The sequence below is a fragment of the Eschrichtius robustus genome, chromosome 2, assembly GCF_028021215.1.
Source record: "Eschrichtius robustus isolate mEscRob2 chromosome 2, mEscRob2.pri, whole genome shotgun sequence".
Lineage (NCBI taxonomy): Eukaryota > Metazoa > Chordata > Mammalia > Artiodactyla > Eschrichtiidae > Eschrichtius > Eschrichtius robustus.
Window position 1 is genome coordinate 122869785 of NC_090825.1, and position 23424 is coordinate 122893208.

Below are 23424 nucleotides of genomic sequence, written 5' to 3' on the forward strand. Positions count from 1 at the left end.
AACTGGGCCTTCTGAAGGCTCTCAAATCTTTCAAAATTTTGATTAATGCTCATTTCTGTCAGGTAAGTTACATCATAATCGAAGGCTGACTTTGAAAGGTAGTTGCTAGACTACAAATGTGTTCAAAGGTGGTAACAAAGAATGACACACTCATAGGGCCTGCAAAGTTCAGATCCTGGCATTGCTGTTGATTTACTGTGCCAAGGCTTTAGGCAAATGACTTACCCTTACTTCATTCAAGTATTACACGAAATAATGTCACTAATGTGTCCTACAGGAATGTAGAATGAACCGCTGTCATGCATGGCTGGAAGTACTTTGGAAATAAGTAAGTAGGCATGTGACCAAAGCAAGTATAAATGGAATCTGCGTATATCAGTTAACCACATATCTCATTACCTTTCCTCATGATCTCCTTTTAGAGCAGTGCACTCTCCAAGCGGTGCTTCTAAAACATTAGCAGGCATATGAATCACACTGAGAACACGTTAAAAGATTCCTAGGCCCCACCCCCAGAGCTTCTGATTCAGCAATTTGGGGGTGAGGTTCAAGAATCTGCTTTTCTAGGATTTCCCTGTTGGTCCAGTGGTTAGGACTCTGCGCTTTCTCTACTGAGTGCCTGGGTTCGATCCCTGGTCGAGGAATCCCACGAGCCAGGCAGAGCAGCCAAAGAAACAAAACAAAAACAAAAAACAAACGAACAAACAAAAATGTGCTTTTCTAACACAAGCTGATGCAGCTGAACCTAGTGCTACTCTTGGAGTAGCAAGGTACTCTACAAGATACAGGTACCTATGATGACATTCTGCCTCTGGCTTAACAGCCACCAGAGTATCATGACTATACAACTCAGCACTGAAATAAAGTGATTTTTAGGTTTCTAATCTATTTCTTGAACTCTATGCCCATATTAAGAATTACTACAATAGGGACTTCCCTGGTGGTGCAGTAGTTAAGAATCCACCTGCCAATGAAGGGGACATGGGTTCAAGCCCTGGTCCAGGAAGATCCCACATACTGCAAAGCAACTAAGCCCATATGCCACAACTACTGAACCCGCATGCCACAACTACTGAAGCCCACACGCCTAGAGCTCGCATACCTAGAGCCCGTATTCCGCAACAAAGAGAAGCCATCGCAATGAGAAGCTAGAATACCACAACAAAGAGTAGCCCCCGCTTGCCGCAATTAGAGAAAAGCCCGGGCGCAGCAACAAAGACCCAACACAGCCAAAAATAAACAAATAAGTAAATTTATTTAAAAAAAGAATTATGGGCTTCCCTGGTGGCGCAGTGGTTGAGAATCTGCCTGCTAATGCAGGGGACACGGGTTCGAGCCCTGGTCTGGGACGATCCCACATGCCACGGAGCAGCTGGGCCCGTGAGCCACAACTACTGAGCCTGCGCGTCTGGAGCCTGTGCCCTGCAACGGGAGGGGCCGCGATAGTGAAAGGCCCGCGCACCGCGATGAGGAGCGGTCCCCGCACCGCGATGAAGAGTGGCCCCCACTTGCCGTAACTAGAGAAAGCCCTCGCACGAACCGAAGACCCAACACAGCCAAAAAAATAAATAAATAAATAAATAAAGTAGATATTAAAAAAAAAAAAAAAAAAGAATTATTACAATAGCTACTCTACGGCACAAATAATTACCTCTCCAGTTTGCCTGTCATGATCCATACAAGGCTGTCCATCTTTTGGAGAATAAATAGTATACCTAAAAAATAAATAATAAGTGACAAATATTATTATAACATACAAGTTTTATCCTAACATATTTGTCAGTGTTGCTCCTAACCATCACAATATTTCTTCTAACTAAAACTTCTAACTGAGCAAATGTTTACATTATTTTTATGCTTTTATGGCGAGTTTTACTGCCAACATAGTTATTTAATGAAAGCCTTCTGCCTTCATCAAAGGTAAGACCACTGAAAAATATTCACTGATCTTTGCTTTATGGTATGAAACAGAAGACTGTAAAATATAAATTTGCTTTTAAAATGCAGATAGCAGAGGGCAGACAGCAGAAGCAAGAAGAACTACAATCCTGCAGCCTGTGGAACAAAACCCACATTCACAGAGAGACAGACAAGATGAAAAGGCAGAGGGCTATGTACCAGATGAAGGAACAAGATAAAACCCCAGAAAAACAACTAAAGGAAGTGGAGATAGGCAACCTTCCAGAAAAAGAGTTCAGAATAACAATACTGAAGATGATCCAGGAGCTCAGAAAAAGAATGGAGGCAAAGATCGAGAAGATGCAAGAAATGTTTAACAAAGAACTAGAAGAATTAAAGAACAAACAGATGAACAATACAATAACTGAAAAGAAAACTACACTAGAAGGAATCAACAGCAGAATAACTGAGGCAGAAGAACAGATAAGTGACCTGGAAGACAGAATGGTGGAATTCACTGCTATGGAACAGAATAAAGAAAAAAGAATGAAAAGAAATGAAGACAACCTAAGAGACCTCTGGGACAACATTAAACGCAACAACATTCGCATTATAGGGGTCCCAGAAGGAGAAGAGAGAGAGGACCACAGAAAATATTTGAAGAGATTATAGTCAAAAACTTCCCTAACATGGGAAAGGAAATAGCCACCCAAGTCCAGGAAGTACAGCGAGTCCCATACAGGATAAACCCAAGGAGAAACATGTCAAGACACATAATAATCAAATTGGCAAAAATTAAAGACAAAGAAAAATTACTGAAAGCACCAAGGGAAAAATAACAAATAACATACAAGGGAACTCCCACAAGGTTAACAGCTGATTTATCAGCAGAAACTCTACAAGCCAGAAGGGAGTGGCGTGATATACTTAAAGCGATGAAAGGGAAGAACCTACAACCAAGATTACTCTACCCGGCAAGGATATCATTCAGATTCGATGGAGAAATCAAAAGCTTTACAGACAAGCAAAAGCTAAGAGAATTCAGCACCACCAAACCAGCTTTACAACAAATGCTAAAGGAACTTCTGTAAGTGGGAAACACAAGAAAGGGACCTACAAAAACAAACCCAAAACAATTAAGAAAATGGTCATAGGAACGTACATATCGATAATTACCTTAAACGTGAATGGATTAAATGCTCCAACCAAAAGACACAGGCTGGCTGAATGGATACAAAAACAAGACCCATATATATGCTGTCTACAAGAGACCCATTTCACACATAAGGACACATACAGACTGAAAGTGAGGGGATGGAAAAAGATATTCCATGCAAATGGAAATCAAAAGAAAGCTGGAGTAGCTATACTCATATCAGATAAAATAGACTTTAAAATAAAGAATATTACAAGAGACAGGAAGGACACTACATAATGATCAAGGGATCAATCCAAGGAGAAGATATAACAATTATAAATATATATGCACCCAACATTGGAGCACCTAAATACATAAGGCAACTGCTAACAGCTCTAAAAGAGGAAACTGACAGTAACTCAATAATAGTGGGGGACTTTAACACCTCACTTACACCAATGGACAGATCATACAAAATGAAAATAAATAAGGAAACAGAAGCTTTAAATGATACAATAGACCAGACAGATTTAATCGATATTTATAGGACATTCCATCTAAAAACAGCATATTACACTTTCTTCTCAAGTGTGCACGGAACATTCTCCAGGATAGATCACATCTTGGGTCACAAATCAAGCCTTGGTAAATTTAAGAAAATTGAAATCATATCAAGCGTCTTTTCTGACCACAACACAATGAGATTAGAAATGAATTACAGGGAAAAAGACGTAAAAAACACAAACACATGGAGGCTAAACAATACGTTACTAAGTAACCAAGAGATCACTGAAGAAATCAAAGAGGAAATCAAAAAATACCTAGAGACAAATGACAATGAAAACACGACGATCCAAAATCTATGGGATGCAGCAAAAGCAGTTCTAAGAGGGAAGTTTATAGCTATACAAGCCTACCTCAAGAAACAAGAAAAATCTCAAATAAACAATCTAACCTTACACCTAAAGGAACTAGAGAAAGAAGAACAAACAAAACCCAAAGTTAGCAGAAGGAAAGAAATCATAAAGATCAGAGTAGAAATAAATGAAATAGGAACAAAGAAAACAATAGCAAAGATCAGTAAAACTAAAAGCTGGTTCTTTGAGAAGATAAGCAAAATTGATAAACCATTAGCCAGACTCATCAAGAAAAAGAGGGGGAGGACTCAAATCAATAAAATTAGAAATGAAAAAGGAGAAGTTACAACAGACACCGCAGAAATACAAAGCATCCTAAGAGACTACTACAAGCAACTCTATGCCAATAAAATGGACAACCTGGAAGAAATGGACAAATTCTTAGAAAGGTATAAACTTCTAAGACTGAACCAGGAAGAAATAGAAAATATGAACAGACCATTCACAAGTAATGAAATTGAAACTGTGATTAAAAATCTTCCAACGAACAAAAGTCCAGGACCAGATGGCTTCACACGTGAATTCTATCAAACATTTAGAGAAGAGCAAACACCCATCCTTCTCAAACTCTTCCAAAACATTGCAGAGGAAGGATCACTCCCAAACTCATTCTATGAGGCCACCATCACCCTGATACCAAAATCAGACAAAGATACTACAAAAAAAGAAAATTACAGACCAATATCACTGATGAATAGAGATGCAAAAATCCTCAACAAAATACTAGCAAACAGAATCCAACAACACATTAAAAGGATCATACACCAAGATCAAGTGGGATTTATCCCAGGGATGAAAGGATTCTTCAATATACGCAAATCAATCAATGTGATACACCATATTAACAAATTGAAGAATAAAAACCATATGATCATCTCAATAGATGCAGAAAAAGCTTTTGACAAAATTCAACACCCATTTACAATAAAAACTCTCCAGAAAGTGGGCATAGAGGGAACCTACTTCAACATAATAAAGGCCATATACAACAAACCCACAGTAAACATTCTCAATGGTGAAAAACTGAAAGCATTTCCTGTAAGATCAGGAACAAGACAAGGATGTTCACTCTCACCACTATTATTCAACATAGTTTTGGAAGTCCTAGCCATAGCAATCAGAGAAGAAAAAGAAATAAAAGGAATACAAATTGGAAAAGAACAAGTAAAACTGTCACTGTTTGCAGATGACAGGATACTATACATAGAGAATCCTAAAAATGCCACCAGAAAACTACTAGAGCTAATCAATGAATTTGGTAAAGTTGCAGGATACAAAATTAATGCACAGAAATCTCTTGCATTTCTATACACTAATGATGAAAAATCTGAAAGAGAAATTATGGAAACGCTCCCATTTACCATTGCAACAGAAAGAATACAATACCTAGCAATAAACCTACCTAGGGAGACAAAAGACCTGTATGCAGAAAACTATAAGACACTGATGAAAGAAATTAAAGCGGATACCAACTGATGGAGAGATATACCATGTTCTTGGACTGGAAGAATCAATACTGTGAAAATGACTATACTACCCAAAGCAATCTACAGATTCAATGCAATCCCTATCAAATTACCAATGGCATTTTTTACGGAACTAGAACAAAAAATGTTAAAATTTGTATGGAGACACAAAAGACCCCGAATAGCCAAAGCAGTCTTGAGGGAAAAAACGGAGCGGGAGGAATCAGATTCCCTGACTTCAGACTATACTACAAAGCTACAGTAATCAAGACAATATGGTACTGGCACAAAAACAGAAACATAGTTCAATGGAACAAGATCGAAAGCCCAGAGATAAACCCACGCACCTATGGTCAACTAATCTATGACAAAGCAGGCAAGGATATACAATGGAGAAAAGACAGTCTCTTCAATAAGTGGTGCTGGGAAAACTGGACAGCTACATGTAAAAGAATGAAATTAGAACACTCCCTAACACCACACACAAAAATAAACTCAAAATGGATTAGAGACCTAAATGTAAGACCGGACACTATAAAACTCTTAGAGGAAAACAGGAAAAACACTCTACATAAATCACAGCAAGATCTTTTTATCCACCTCCTACAGTAATGGAAATAAAAACAAAACTAAACAAATGGGACCTAATGAAACTTCAAACCTTTTGCACAGCAAAGGAAACCAGAAACAAGACGAAAAGACAACCCTCAGAATGGGAGAAAATATTTGCAAATGAAGCAACTGACAAAGGATTAATCTCCAAAATTTACAAGCAGCTCATGCAGCTCAATATTAAAAAAACAAACAACCCAATCCAAAAATGGGCCGAAGACCTAAATAGACATTTCTCCAAAGAAGACATACAGATGGCCAAGAAGCACATGAAAAGCTGCTCAACATCACTAATGATTAGAGAAATGCAAATCAAAACTACAATGAGGTATCACCTCACACCAGTTAGAATGGGCATCATCAGAAAATCTACAAACAACAAATGCTGGAGAGGGTGTGGAGAAAAGGGAACCCTCTTGCACTGTTGGTGGGAATGTAAATTGATACAGCCACTATGGACAACAGTATGGAGGTTCCTTAAAAAACTAAAAATAGAATTACCATATGATCCAGCAATCCCACTACTGGGCATATACCCAGAGAAAACCACAATTCAAAAAGACACGTGCACCCCAATGTTCATTGCAGCACTATTTACAATAGCCAGGTCATGGAAGCAACCTAAATGCCCATCGACAGATGAATGGATAAAGAAGATGTGGTACATATATACAATGGAATATTACTCAGCCATAAAAAGAACGAAATTGGGTTATTTGTTGAGACGTGGATGGATCTAGAGACTGTCATACAGAGTGAAGTTAAGTCAGAAAGAGAAAAGCAAATATTGTATATTAACGCATGTATGTGGAACCTAGAAAAATGGTACAGATGAACCGGTTTGCAGGGCAGAAGTTGAGACACAGATGTAGAGAACAAACGTATGGCCACCAAGGGGGAAAAGCCGCAGGGGGGGTGGGGATGGTGGTGTGATGAATTGGGCGATTGGGATTGACATGTATACACTGATGTGCATAAACCTGATGACTAATAAGAACCTGCTGTATAAAGAAATAAATTAAATTAAATTAAAAAATTAAAAAAAAAAATGCAGATAGCTTTTAATGAGTCCATATAATCAAGGAAGAACTTTATAGAACATTTTATAGAGCAAAAAGATAAACTAAAACACAAAATTATTTTTCTACTTGGCTAGAATACTTAAAGAGAATCTTTAGTGAGAACATAAGAGAGAATCTTCAGTGAGACCATAAGAGAGAATCTTTAGTGAGACCCCTATTCTCCCTGGTTCTATTTGTCACAAACACTAAGCAGCTCAGAGAAACTGAGACACCAGCCAAACAAAAAGGAATACAAAGGAAACAAGAGAACAAAAAGAGAAATTATAAAAGGAGAAAAGATAATGGAAAAAAGTAGGCTCCGGGGCACACTGAATTACAATGCAGGAATTACATGATTTTTACTTTATTATACCGAAGGACAACAAACTCACCGCTTCCCAAATTTAATTTTGCTTCTTTCTCTTAATGTTAAAAACTGCCACCTGACAAACGAGTCATAGTAAGGATTAACATCAGTGGTGATGAAGGAACGACGCCAGTCTACCTACACAAGGAGAAAGGAAAAGGTAATTTTTGAGAAATTTATATGGTCTCTATGAACAGGAATTCCCATGAATCAATTATTTACTCTTCTACTCCTTATTTCCCAACTTAGAATTATATCAAAAATATCAAAAGCAAACCAAAAAATTTCAAGTTCCACCTATTAAATATATAATATGCCATAATTATTATGTTAATTTATGCTTAATATGTAAGTTTTTAAACACACACATTTACTTATTAAACATACAGGAATTATAATAAATTAAGAAGGAGCATTTACATAACACCTTTATGTATCCCTAAATATTGAAGCTACACTTGGGCTTCTTCATATCTTTTTTTTGGTTTTGTTTTGTTTAATTTTATTGAAGTATAGTTGATTTACAATGTTGTGGGCTTCTTCAGATTCTTTGAATAGAATTCCTTTCTACTAATTGTTAATATACATATATACATTCCAAAACAACAAATATTGAAGTACTTCATTGCTTACATTGAGGCCCATGTGGTTCTAACCTGACAATAACAGTACCAAGTCATTACTGGAATATATTATTCTAAATTAAGAGGTAGTCCAAATCTCATTCAATCACACAAATATAAATGTATTTTTCATATTTCCTTACACTCTGGGGGTGATGGGCATACCTTCAAACCCATTCTCTTCAGATCCTGAACAGCCAGTGGTGGGAAATAGTCAAGCCAATATTCTGCTTCAGAAAATTTGACTATCTCTTCATCAGACAGACCAAGGGATTTCATAATGTCCCACTGGTATTTAGAAGATCCAGCTTTAGCAGCAGCTTTACTCTGAAAATAACAGCAAAACCAAACTCCATCAAAGAACAACTAACAACTGGTTAACAAATTCCAGGACCACAGTAATTTTAAGTGAATAATCCTATTTGGTAGTTTTTTAAAATCTAAGACAATACTGTTGACATGTCAGAATACTGCAGGATCTGGATGTACTGTTCTGTTTGCCAAACCGTATAGTCTGATACCTGGATTCTGACACCAAAGACAACTATCAATACAGAGGTGGAACCATAAAAAATTATCATCACAAAGATAAGATCTTAGCACCAAACCTTCACTATTTCCTTTTTTCAAATACCATATGCACCTTTTTTAGCTATGAATAAGCTGCTAATAAGAGTTTCCTCCTTTTCCAATATTTACCAATATCAAAAAGGTAACCACATGCCAGGGACTGGAGGTAGGAAAAAAGGCTGAACTATATAAAAAGGTAGGACAAGGAATTTGGGGGCTGAGGAAACTGCTCTGTATAGTACTGTGGTGGTAGAAACATGACTCCATGCACTTGTCAAACCAACACAACGATACACTGTGAAGAGTGAGAGAGAGATGGAGGAAAGGAGGGAGGGAGGGAAGAAGGGAGGGAGGGAGGGGGGGAGAGAGAGGAAGGAAGAAAGGAAGGGAAGGAAGGAAGGAGGGAGGGAAGGAGGGAAGGAGGGAGGGAGGGAGGAAGGAAGAGTTTACATTAATTAAAAAAAAAACCTCATTTAAAAAAATATGAAGAAATTTTTAAAAATGTATAAAGAAATAAATACAGACACGTACATATAAGCAGGTTAGTAGACATACATATATTTCCTTGCTCTTTCTACTGAGAGGACCTAGAAACAATGAGCATAACTAGCACTCGGAACTTAGTTTCTAAATACCATATTTCAATAAAAGGAAAAAGGACTCCTTGGAAGAGTGGTTGACTCTGGGGCTAAAACAGGGAAAATACAAAATGAGCCTGGAGCATCTTGTGGCACCTGAAAGTACAGAAGTGCTCAAAAAAAACAAAAAAAAGAAAAAAAAAAAAAGAAAGAGATAGAAAAAAGAAAAAAAGATGGGGGCATGTCAAATGGACACAGGAGCCCACCTAAAAGATTCCCCCAATGGCCATGGCTAGAACAATTTGAGCAATAACAATAACTCAAAAAACCCCAATAGGATTAGATTATAAACCAAAGAATAAATAAATATGCATGAATCCACACTGATATAAAAAAGAAATTAATAAACAAGTAAATGGGGGAGAAGGAACTTTTCCTTTCAGAAGAATTCCAGGTAATAAATGTAGAAGGAATGAGGGAAATGGAAAATCACCATTAGAACAAAATATGCAGCAATAACCGTTGCAGGGAAGATCCACTGATGAATGCTAAAATTAGTGAGCAAATATATAAAAAGAAACAAGATATTGGGACTTCTCTGGTGATCCAGTGGGTAAGACTCCGCACTCCCAGCGCAGGGGGCCCGGGTTCGATCCCTGGTCAGGGAATTAGATCCTGCATGCGTGCCACAACTAAGAGTTTGCATGCCACAACTAAGAGTCCACATGCCACAACTAAGAAGTCCACATGCCACATGCAACTAAAAGATCCTGCATGCCACAACGAAGATCCTGAGTGCCACAACTAAGACCCAGTGCAGCCAAAATAAATAAATAAATAAATAAAAATCTTTAAAAAATAAAGTATACAACGCAATGGTTTAAAAAAAAAAACAACAAGGTATTATTTCCATAGCCTCAAAGTATCTCTCCCAAAACATACATGAATTACAAAGGGAAAAATGAAATCTTTACAGGAGAAAAACCTAATAGACACCACCTAAACCAAATAATCAAGGTTAACATCACCAGTAATAAGATATATCAATATCTTATACTATCTGATATGACGCATTGAAGACACATCACCTTTAATCTACTCATGAGAAAGCATTAGACAAACCCAAAATGAGGGACATTCTATAAGTTATCTGACCAGTACTCTTCAAAAGTGCCAAGATCATGGAAGACAGAAGAAGAGACATGACAAGGAAATGCAAAATGGGATTTTGGACTGGATCTTGGAACAGAATAAGGATATTAAGGAAAAACTGTTAAATCCAAATGAAGTCTGTAGTTTCTTAACAGTATTGTTCAAATGTTGGTTTCTTAGTTTTGAGAACTGTACCATGGTTATATAAGATGTAACTGGGTTACGATTCTAAGGGAACCCTGTACAATCCTGTAATCCTTCTGTAAGTCTAAAATTATTTCAAAATAAAGTAAAAAGGGGAAAAAAGGTAATCAAAAAGTGAGAAAGATAATTCTGCTTTATTACTTTTTAAAAATTACTGAGTATTTTTTATGTGTCAGGTACTACGCTAGTACTGGGAATGTACATATAAATCAGACAAATATAAATATAAAACTTCAACCAAAATAAGTATCATCAAACCACCAAACCTTTTTTCCTTTAGCTTTATCCTTAATTATTATATCTTCTGTTTTAATACTGATTTCTTCTTCTTCCTCTTCCTCATCTGGAAAATCAGGGGGGCAACCATAAAGCTCTATTTCTCTTTTCAATTTATCAGCACATGCCTACAAAAAACACAACATTAGAGATGGTAAAGTTAAAAATTTAAGGTGGAAACAATTTGAGTTTTTTTGTTGTTCCTATGGCCAACTAAAACTGACTCTGGGGCTTCCCTGGTAGCGCAGTGGTTAAGAATCTGCCTGCCAATGCAGGGGGCACGGGTTTGAGCCCTGGTCCGGGAAGATCCCACATGCCACGGAGCAACTAAGCCCATGCGCCACAACTACTGAGCCTGCGCTCTAGAGCCCTCGCGCCACAACTACTGAAGCCCGCGTGCCACAACTACTGAAGCCCGCATGCCTAGAGCCCGTGCTCCGTAACAAGAGAAGCCACCGCGATGAGAAGCCTGTGCACTGCAACGAAGAGTAGCCCCCGCTCGTCAACAACTAGAGAAAGCTCGCACGCAGCAACGAAGACCCAACACAGCTAAAAATAAATAAATAAATAAATAAATTTATTTTTTAAAAAAAAACCTGACTCTGAAATTTAGGTAGATAGGACAGACATTAAGTTAGAAAACAAACCCTGAAAGATGAAGGGATTTATCCAAGGTTATAAAGCTAGTAAGCTGCAGAATTACAACATGAACCTGCACTTACAACCCCAGCTCTTTTCAGCTGTACCATAATGAGTCCACTGTCACAAACAAAGATGACACCAAGTAGACAGTGTTAAAGTTATGAGAAAAATACAAATATAGAATTGTGAATTTCAAAAAAAAAAAAAGGGAGGGGACACTTCTATGAAGAATTTCAGCTAACAAATAGTGAAAGAATGAGACAACTAGAAGTCACCATTTCACAACCACAAATTCAATAATTGAAAGACAAGGATCATGAAAGGATGCTAAAAGCACTGAGTTACTGGGTAACCAAATATTCAGAGGCTCGTAAGGTATTATCCCACAGATTACTTTTTAATTAGAAAAGAGAAAAGCTACCTTTAGAATGAGGAAAAGAATGAGGAAATCTGGCAGTATTAACTTAATATCACTAAAATGACACAAGCTGCCATTATATGTCTTTTGATGTGATACAGTGGGAAGTTCCAACCTCATCGATGTTGTACTGGTGATAACCAAATGCAAAGTGTGATCCACAAAATAAAAAGGAAAAAAACACCAGAAAGGATACAACAATGTTCAATTTCGTGGAGTGGACAATGGGACTATGACAATGTAGAAGAACGCCCTTGCTCTCAACAGATACAAGCTGCCATGTTTAGGGGTGACACGTCATGATGTCTGCCAACTTACTTTCAATGAATTCACGGAAAAAGGGAGAAAAAAGTGTGCATGTATTGTATGTTGAGAGACAGAACTAGAGCAACTGTGGCAAATGTTAAAACTTGGTGACTATAAGTGAAGGGTACCTGGGTGCTCACTGTACTATCGTTTTACCTTTCCTATAGGTTGGACATTTTTCAAAAATAAAAGACTGGAGAATAAAAAGAAATGAGTTATATTTCCCAATTCCCAAGGATTTAGGGAATCCTTTCAACTGTAGCTTTCTTGCCCATAGTTTATCGAAAATTATTTTTATTATAAATTTATGACAAATTTAAGACACTTGCAAAAATGACCAAAATATGATAGAACTGTTTATTATTTTATTCCAACAGCCTATATACGTCATGAATGCACAAAACACTGCCCATTTTACTTGTTAGTAGTTATTATCTAATTCTAAAACAGAAATATGAATATATAAGGAACCAAAAGATATCAGCATTACTTAGAAATCACTTAGACCTTAATGTGTGCCCTTTAAGCACTTCTCCAAATGTTTTCTAAAAATTAATCTTCACGATAATAAATTCAGTTCACTTCAAAAAACACTTTAACGTAATATAGAAGTACATATTTGAAAACCCTATTTCAAGCTCTTGAACTGGATATTACTATTTGCTCTAAGCTAAAAAGAGTACAAAGCAATCCCCAAAGCAATCTTACCTTAACAGGCATTCCAGTACAGTGTAAACCAAAGGGAAACAGACAAGTTTTTCCTTTCAATCTCTGGTACCCTACTGCAAACTACAGAAAAAAAATTAAATTTAAACTACAAATTTAAATGCTAGACGAATACAAAATTCTGACTTTTCACGAAGATCATCAGTTTTGTTTTCCTCTTCACATCTTCCTTTAGAATACCAGTTAGATTTTATAGTCATTCCAAAGTTATCCTTTTTTTTCTGTCTTTTCACCAACCTATAAATTACTTATGAACATGTATACATACCTAGACCCCTGCACACACACACATACAGCATGTGAAAATAGAAAAATTAAATTACTTAAACATAAAAACCATGCTTAAAATTAAGGAATTCTAAGTTCCCTTAACAGGAAATAAATTATATAGATGCCATTTTCTTTGAAACAGTATTTATTAAAGACCCTCCCATCCCATTATATTAAACATAGAGGAAGCTTTACCTCACATTTGGATAAAGAAAATGTATGTCCCAAGTGAAGGCGCCCATTCATATATGGATATGGGAAGGTTACAAAGTACTTGTCCTTGCTGCAAAACAATCATGTAAAAAAGAAAGTACAAAAAAGAAAATGTTAAATTCCTTTTACAATTAAGGGTGGGGTCATGGGGACAGTTACTATAAATAACTTGTTTAAATTTTAGTTATTAAACAGACATTGAAAATTAAATTTATAAATCCAGAAATTATAAGCTCTCTAAAATTGAAAATTGTTTTTGATTTAGAAAAACTAAGATATTATAGGTGGCTATTAAAGAACTAAATATCCTTGTAGCAAATATTGGAGGTTTAACTTAAGCTAAAATACTGAGTTAAAAATGATATACTAAAAAAAAAAAAAATTAATAGGGAGACTGGATTAATTTACTGTTTTACTGATTAAATGAGATATGCTTTCATTAGGTATATATAAAGCAATTCAAAGTCCCTCAGGTAGAATAAAACATCTTCAAAATTACACACTATGTGATAAATTCCCTTAAAAAGCACCTTTTTAAAGCTGCTTAACATATTATGTTATACTCCTTTTTTCTATGAATCAAGTGTATCTAACAGACATACGTAAGTTATAAAGCACACGTGTGCTTCATAAGTGACCACCTGTAAACACACCATCCAACTTATGAACTCACTGAAGCTACCTGTGTGCTACTCCCCACCCTCCCACCAGAGAGAACCATTATCTTGAAATTTACTTTGGTCATTCTTTTGTTTTTGAATAGTTTGCACATATGTCTATGCCTTTAAACGATACATCATTTAGTTTCACTCACTTGTGAGCTTTTTTCATTTAATGTTATGTTTCTAAGTTTCTTCAGTTCATTTTCTTTCACTGAGCAAAAGCACTTTCTAATTCACTTTTGATTACTTTAAATTACCTTAGATTTGACCAAAGTTCTAGAACCAAATAGAAACTTCAAATTATAGTTTAAAGTATAATACCAGAGACTGTGTATTAGAGCAAATTCTTTTCCTCTCTTTAAAAAAAAAAAAAAAAAAAATTCCATTAGAGTGTAGCTTAGTAGCAAGGATAGACTTTGGAATCAGAAAGTCCTGATAAGAAGTCCAAGCCCTGTCAATTCCTAGCTATGCAATCTTAAGCTGGTTACTTAACCTCTCTGTGTCTCAGTATACTCATCAATAAAACAAAAATTAAAATACTGGTAACCTTAAAGCATTACTAAGAACATTAAATGAGAATATGCATGTTAAAAAATGGCATATTTCCGGGACTTCCCCTGGTGGAGCAGCGGTTAAGAATCCACCTGCCAATGCAGGGGACATGGGTTCGATCCCTGGCCCGGGAAGATCTCACATGCCGTAGAGCAACTAAGCCCGTGCGCCACAACTACTGAGCCTGCGCTCTAGAGCCCACGCGCAGCAACTACTGAGCCTGCGTGCTGCAACTACTGAAGCCCGTGCACCTAGAGCCCGTGCTCCGCAACAAGAGAAGCCACCGCAACAAGAAGCCCACGCACCGCAACGAAGAGTAGCCCCCGCTTTCCACAACTAGAGAAAGCCTGCGTGCAGCAACGAAGACCCAACGCAGCCAATAAATATATAAATAAATAATTAATAATAAATTTTTTAAAAAATGGCATATTTCCTACTGCCTTGGCATATTGAACAATACCTGTTCAATATTAGCTACTATTGCTATTGTTGTCAGTGCATTTCCTCAACTCTAAGAAGCACATTTTTCTACATTCCAACATATCTGAAATTGCAACGCATCTTCTAAGTGATGCACATATTTACTGTGGTACTGTGTTGCAGCAGTTACTTTGTTTTTCCCCAGTATCATATCATTATCTATGGTCTGTCTTCTAATAAACAATTCTTAACAACAAGGCAATACAGATTTATAAAATGAGATCTTTAAATACAGAAATCCTTCAAAATTTATATTCTGTGCCTTTGGAGATAATTATCACTATAATATGAATCTCCATAACAGAATGACTTGCTATTATCAGTCAGCAAAGATAAAACTTCAGAACATTTTCCTTTGTCTAACTATGAAAAATATTAGTTTTTAAAAAAACCTTTACGTAGGAAAAAATCCTTTAAGATTCCATAGGAAAGAGAATGCTAATTTGAAATAGAGAAAGTGGAAGTTACCTCCTTCAGCCTGTTTCAGACATTGTAAATACAATCTGCCTTATTCCTTCCACAGAGCAGTTTCTGCAGCCAATGGTTCTGGAAACACAAGGTGTAGAATTTCACAAACTATTACTCACCTAGTCTGTTTCTCTAAATTAGATGCATTGACCTCAAACACTTTCTTGGCATCCCATTTTTGTTGAACTTCCTTCTCAATCTTCTTCAAGAAGTCCACTTTGGTTGTTCTTTTTCTTTCCTATTGGACACAAAAGAGATAGAATAATACACTCTATATTTCAGCAGACTTGCTTTAAAAAAAGGAAAAAAAAAATCTGACTTCACACAGAACTGAGCTGTTTACTGACAGATTAATTTTTCCATGGTTATCCTGAAATTTAAATGAGTAAGACTAAAAATTAGGGTTATCATGACCTGATAGGATTATCCACTTCGGATGTCAAAGGGATGACTAAAGAATTACTTAAATACATTAAAAAAGCTGTGAAATACTTGTTTTTAATTAGATACTACAATATAACACCGTTGTCAAATGTTCCTATTTAGTTAAAATAGATGAATACTTAGAAAAGCATAGGATGGTGCAGTGCCTGCTTGCCCAGCTGCAATTATGCCCACCAAAGGAGGATGGTGAGGCCTAATGGGTAGAGGCTGAGAGAGGATTAGTCATCTGCGTGTTCTTTTTTTCAAGGAAGCTGATGAAGAACTTCTCTCCAAAATGGTTAACAGGTTATTAATATGAAATTAAAATGAAACAGAATGGCAAACATGCCTCCAGCATATTGGATCTACCTGGCAACATTCCCATCATCCCTTATGCTACCCTTGGATGAAAATAAAAGGAAAAAACATGCATGATCACTCTAACTCTGAAAAAGAAGGATTAGAACTTCCCTCTCAGTTTGTGACTCTGTGAAAAAGAATTAGCTACTAAAAGCACGTGTGCTACAGCCGAGGTGGAACATGGGACTTATGTAACTGGCAACTGTGAAAGCTGGATACCAATGGACCATACACAATCTAATTCTGTTTTGAAAACTTAATATTAGTTTCTAGAATTTTATTTTCTTGTACAAAATTATCTGAGCCGAAATTAGATTTTCTTCCCCTTCTTACATGCTAACATTACCAGATTCTGCAGCATTTTCAAATGAGAAAATACCCTGGTTCTACTTATACTGAATACCTTTACAACCTACTGGGCAAGTGACCTTGCCAAGTCATGTCGTGTCTCCCTCTGTCCTTCCACCCAACAACTTAAAATATGCTTTCTACTCATATCACAGATATACTGGATTTTTAGACAGCTATTTTTAAAAATGGTTACACAAATTTGAAGTACTATGCAAATGGGACTTCTGTGCAATTAAAAAAAAACCCGAAACTTACCACTATTTCTTCAATAACTATCTTAAATATATCTTGCGTATTATGTAATAAAAATAAGAGTACTAAAATTAGGTAAGATTCAGTACAAATCTACCACAGAGTTGTCAACTCTGTTTTACTATTTTCAGTTTTTTGGGGTTTTTTTTCTTTCTGTCTTTTTTTTTTTCGTTTTTCTTTCTTTTTTTTTTTTTTTGGCCATGCCACACAGCTTGTGGGATCTTAGTTCCCCGACCAGGGATTGAACTCCAGGTTTCCCCACTGAAATCGCAGAGTCCTAACCACTGGACCGCCAGGGAATTCCCTCAGTTTTCTTTATTTTAAATCAAAGGATTTGATTAGTAAATCAAGTTTACTATTCCTTTTTATTTTTTTAAGCAAGTTTAAGATAGAAGAGGACAAGCAACAGAAAGATGAAATGTCAGCCTACAAGGGGAGGTGCAATGATGGATTAAAAGAACCCTGCCACAAAGGCAGAGAGGAAATAAAGAATTCCACGTTTGAAAAGTCATGGACGTAAGTTTCTCTAGCACCAAAGGAAAATAAAAATGACAAGTAAATTTTTTATTTCTATAAATCCTGACCAGATCGTAATTGCTGTGAGTAGAACTTATATCAAAACACAAATCTGATCAAGTCAATTCCTCTTCAGAGGTGCTCTACTGCTCTCTGGATAAAGACCATACTCTTAAACCTGGCACTCGAGGCCCTTCTTATCTCATCTTTGCCAGGCCCCTCCCTCTTCCCTCTCACCACCACTCCAGGCCTATTAAGCCACCTGCACTTTCCCAAGTGTGCCAAGCTCCCTCTCTCCCCTCTGGGCCTTTGTTCAAGCTATTCTCTCCGCCCTCATACCCCACCAATCTCTTTGCCTGGCTACCTCATCCTTCAGGTCTCAGCTAATCACCTGCCTTGATTCCACAACAGAGTATCAGGTACCATTCTTAATATGTTCCTACCTACCAGTATTACCTCTATGATAGCACTAATCACGCAGTATCAGTATCAGTCTATCTTCCCCATAGGACTGTAAGTTTGTTCACAGTGAGGACTGTGTCTCATTTCTCATTATATCCTCAATGTCTAAGCTCATAGCAGTTCTCAAATATTTGTTGAACATTTAAAGATTTAAAAAGAGAAATGAGTAATACACTGCCAGCTTTTGCATACCATGGCCATAACAAAATAACCTAAGACTAAGAGCTGAGTTGCATATTTGAGTCAAGTTGCTAAGCAATTTGGACTCTTTCCCAAGAATTTCCATAAAACTAAATGTGGCTGCATAAGGAATTTCCTTTTCCAAGAAAGAATAAGGCCCTCCATCTAGTCACTCTTTTCCATTCCTGCTACCAACCAACTTCATTTAGACCCTCAGCTCCTTGGCCCCCTCTTACTGCAAAATCCTCTTTTTAACAAATAAACTGTAAGTTATAAGTAAGTCTCTCTATTCCTACACATGCTGACCCCTGTTTTCAATTCTAACATGTAAGAACTACCATTTGAAAAAAAGCTATGGCAGAGATGACAGTTTGCCTATGCGATATCCATTCCCTCCCTTTCTTCCTCAGCAAGAGATGCCCAACCTTACTTAGGGTAGTGCAGCAAAGGCAGTTAAGCATACTCTTCCATGGTTCCAGGAGAATTCACAGATTGGAGCTATGGGACTGGGTTCTGGCAAAGGAGTTTTGAGCAGAAGAAAGTAAGTCACTTCCACCTGGCCCTTAAAACACCCTGTACAACTCCTAATAGCCAACTTAATCTGTAGGTGGAAGAGGCACACTGCCTAGGGCCCACAATACTTCTACGGGCTCATCAAAATATTTTACTATCTTTTAAAATCAGAAGAAAAAATTAAACTTTTGGATAGAAGAAAAATCTTTATTTTTTTTTTAATTTTTTTTATTTTTATTTTTTTTTTAAATTCACCAGTTTGTTGTTGTTGTTTTTTTTTTAAATTAATTAATTTATTTATTTATGGCTGTGTTGGGTCTTCGTTTCTGTGCAAGGGCTTTCTCTAGTTGTGGCAAGTGGGGGCCACTCTTCATCGCGGTGCGCGGGCCTCTCACTATCGCGGCCTCTCTTTTTGCGGAGCACAGGCTCCAGACGCGCAGGCTCAGTAGTTGTGGCTCACGGGCCTAGTTGCTCCACGGCATGTGGGATCTTCCCGGACCAGGGCTCGAACCCGTGTCCCCTGCATTGGCAGGCAGATTCTCAACCACTGCGCCACCAGGGAAGCCCAAGAAAAATCTTTAATATATAATATTAATATATCTGTCTTTATACAACACAGTTGTCAAATATAATTTCTAATATTTTTTTTTTTACAGAGGAAGCAGCCCACAAAGGCAAAAGTATCTAAGGCCTCATGAAGCCTTGTTGTGCCTCCTATCCTAGGGTCATGGGTCATATGAAATCCCACTGTATCATTAGTAAATTCCTCTTTCCTTTAACCAACTTGAGTTGGCTTCCACTGCATGCAACCAAATAATCCCTGATATTTACCTAACTGGGTTGTAAACTCCTGGCAGACAGCAACTTTTAGAACATTTATAGTCACCTCAGCACCACATCCAATGCTAATAGACACAGAACTTACATGACAAATATTTTTTGCTTAAAAATGACATCAACCACCCATGAAAGCAACAGTCTTCACAAATTACTTAGAACTATGTGTTTCTTTTCACTGTACTGAGCATGCTAAATGCACAAAAGCTCTTCTTTGAGGTCTCTGCTTCTCAGAAAAACTTGTTCCTCAAAACTCGAAGGTCAATTGTAATGAAATCTGATATTGGCCCCAGCACCAACTTGTTGTATAACTTTGAGCAAGTCACTTGATCAATCTGAGTCTCAATTTCTTCACTGGTTACTCAACTAAACAATTGGTTTATTGTTTTGTCTCATTTTGTTTCGTTTTGTTTTGTTTTGGCCGTGAAAGCACAGAGTCCTAACCGCTGGACAGCCAGGAAATTCCCAACAATTGATTATTTTAATTAGTTAAAAGGTTATTTAACAAGCGCAAAGTTCCTAAACTTTGGCCCTATTGACATTTGGGGCCAAATAATTCTTTGTTTTCAGGGGCTGTCATGGGCACTGCAAGATGTTTAGGAACATCCCCGGCTTCTACCCACTAGCTGCCAGTAGCATACCCCCAGTTGTGATAATCCAGAGTCTCCAGACCACATGTTCTCTGGGGGACAAAATCGCCCCCAGTAAAGAACCACTGAACTAGATAATAAACTTTTCCATATATTCATAGTATTCTGCAGTTCTGAAAACTTTTATGCACATTAACTTATTTGATCTTAACAACAACTCTAAGAGGTGGGCAACAATCGCCCTAAGAAGTGGGCAGACCAGCGATTACCATTTCAAAAATGATGAATCTGAAGCTCAGAGATCATCATGCCAGCAAATGGTCAGGCTGGACAAAAACCCTCATCTTCTGACTTCTATTTCTGCTTTCTCTTAGTACTCTGGCCATATCCTAGCACCACTGGCTGTAGAACTTAGACAAGATCCTTAACCTCTTTAAGCCTCCATTTCTCTATCTATAAAATGAGGATAATAATTATATCTACCTTGTACTATTATGATGAGGACTAAGAGATAATACGCACGAAGGACTTAGCATAGTGCCGGACCCATGGTAGATGCTCAATAATGCTAACCATTATCACAGAGGGACAACTAGACATCATCATCATGTGCTTTTTATCAGATGTCAAAATGGCATTGTGGTTATGTTTGAAGAGAATATCTCATTATATTTTAAAAACTTACTGAAATATGTATGGATGAAATGATACAGCGCCTTGAATTTGTTTAAAATGAATCCTGAGAGGTGGAGGAGGTTCTGGGGAAGGTATGACTGAAACGAGGTTGGCCCTGAACTGCCAATTATTGAAGTTGGGCGATGGGTACATGCAAGTACATAACACTATTATCTCTACTTTGTTCACTATTTAAATTTTCCAAATGAAAAATTTTAAAACAATAAAAAATTTAAAGTTGACTATTATCTTTATTACAACAAATCCCCAGGTCTAAGTCTGACATGTAACTAAAAGGTATTAAAACTGTCAAAACCTCTATAAAATAAATATTCCTATGATATGAAGGAAATTACATTGCTTGCTCTTTAAAAATTCAATTATAATATAAAAACTAATTTTATATCCATGCTACTCCATGTTTATTATCTTATACTCTTTACTATTGGTAAGGCTTCTTCCAGAGTTAGAAAACTTTCATTACAGGAGGGTGGTTGCAAAAGAAATTTCCCCATAGTTTACAATTGCAAATAGTACAATAATCAAGAGACTAAGCTCCAGAATGGGACCAAATGAACTAAAATTCTACTTCTTAGTAGGTCTGATCTCACCCCCTCTATTCTATACAGGAACATCACTTTTCTCTATCAATTTTCCCTTTCTACAGGACAATTTCCATAAGCATACAACCACTATATAATTTCTCCTGTCCTTCAAAAAAAACCAAAAACCAAAACCAAACAAACAAAAAAACCCTCTTTTAACCTTCATCTATTACCCCATTCCTCTGCTCTCCTTTATAGAATTCCTCAAAAGAGTTGTCCATACTCATTATCTCCAGTCTCTCTCTTCCCATTCATTCTTGAACACTCTTCAATCAGGACCTACGAGGCTTTATATGACTTACATCCACCCACCAATCAACCACCACCACCACTACCCCCCCCCCACACACACACACATCATCATCATCATCACCTCCCCCTGGATGACAGTCCTCTGCACATACAACCGTCCTTGTTTTTCACGCCACTCACACTGTTGGCTCTGCCCAGAAATCTTTTCCTCCGTATAGCTGCATGGCTTGCTCCCTTACCTTCTGCCACAATGCCACCTCAGCAAAGCCCTTCTTGATCCCCCCCTTCCTGATCTATTTTTTTTGTTTATAGCACCTACCGGCACCTGACATATTTTACCACATACTTTAGAATGTAGCGCACACACACGTAAACACCATGAATGCAGAAATGTTTGTCTCCTTTACAGAGGCGCTCAAAAATTTTTTGTTGAAAGAAGAAATCAATGTCACATACTCCTCTTTCTCCAAATCAGTTTTTAGAAACTTTAGTGAAATAACACACGTGTCATGAAGTCGTCTACAAAGTTAAAGATATCAGGGCCTCGCTCATCAGCTAGCAAGAAAAGGCACATCCTCACAACAGCCAAGCCTTAAACGTGGGAGGCAAGGCCTCCCCTTTCTTTAGAAAAGGATTTTTTCCCTTCAGGACAGTGGCTACCACGTGGGGTCCCCAGACTCTGGCGAAAGCAGGTAACCAGCCGGGTTCCAAGGCCTGGCCTAGCGGACCCTCTTCCCGCCAAAACTCACCGCCATGGCGCCGCCCGTCCGACTGTGCAAACCCACGACGGTGACTTCGGTGATTCCCCCTCAAAGGAGTGGTTACAACCTTTCCCCTCCCTCTCTGGGAAGGCAGGCCTACCACGACACGAAAGCACACACTTCGCACCTGATGAGGCAATCACGGGCTCACTAAATAAGTACTTCCGGGGGCATCTCGTAGCCTGCTGGGAATTGTAGTTCCCAGACCCCTAGACCCCACGTCCTTCAGGCATCTATTGACTACATTTCCCAGAGGACAACAGGCTACGGAAGTGTACCCGATAAGCCACTCGGATGGGCACCGGTAGTGACGTCATGAGCATGTTGAACTACAAAGCCCATGATGCAGTTCGGGGCCGCAGACTGTCGCGAGCGCGCCCTGACTGACGTGAGGATAGCCCGCGTTCAACCTTTTCACCGTATGGAGTTGGGTTGGGTGTCTTGTCAGGATGCCGGGATGCAAGGTGTATTCGTCTTCAGTGACTGAGGTGCTAATTATGAGTTGCCGTTGTGCACAGATATTTATCACTGTCGGTGGCATTCAAAAGTCCAGAATTTAGACATTTTATAACCATTTATTAACAATCTCCATTTTTTTAAAGGAGAGGCTGGAAGCCTTCTACCTGGTCCCAGTGCCAAGCTCAGACTGTTTCATCCGTGTCACCAACCAAGACTGAGCTGTCTGAAGTACTAGTCACTAGCCACATTGTGGCTATTTAAATTAATTAAAATTAAGTAAAGTTTAAAATTTATTTCTTCAATCGCACTAGCCACTTTTCATGTGCTGGAAAGTCCATGTGCCTCGTTGTTACCATATCTGGACAGTACGGATACAGAACATTTCCATCATCAAAGAAAGATCTATTGAAAAGTGCTGATCCAAGACTTTTACTTTCTGGTGGTCAGGTTAGTTACTCTCACATGCATTCCTTTATTAATTCAATAAATAATCATTAAGGATCTACAAAGCACTTGGAGGGGTGGAGGTGTGCCCAGCCCAGAAGTGTGTCTTCCTAATGGAATAGAGGGAAAAAAATTTTTAATAAA

At 37.7% G+C, this 23424-nt stretch overlaps 1 protein-coding gene across 1 annotated transcript in view; it reads right to left on the reverse strand.

The window, feature by feature from the left end:
- The window catches only part of LARS1 (leucyl-tRNA synthetase 1), a 74361-nt gene extending 51849 nt beyond the window's left edge, over positions 1–22512 (reverse strand). Inside the window, exons 1-8 of the mRNA XM_068536110.1 lie at positions 22366–22512; positions 15720–15838; positions 13421–13508; positions 12938–13018; positions 10854–10991; positions 8249–8410; positions 7486–7598; positions 1652–1715 (exon numbers count right to left, since the gene is read on the reverse strand). Coding sequence (XP_068392211.1) covers positions 1652–1715; positions 7486–7598; positions 8249–8410; positions 10854–10991; positions 12938–13018; positions 13421–13508; positions 15720–15838; positions 22366–22371 — 771 coding nt within the window. The 5' untranslated portion in view covers positions 22372–22512. The remainder of the gene's footprint in view (positions 1–1651; positions 1716–7485; positions 7599–8248; positions 8411–10853; positions 10992–12937; positions 13019–13420; positions 13509–15719; positions 15839–22365) is intronic.
- Between the last annotated feature and the right edge of the window lie 912 nt (positions 22513–23424).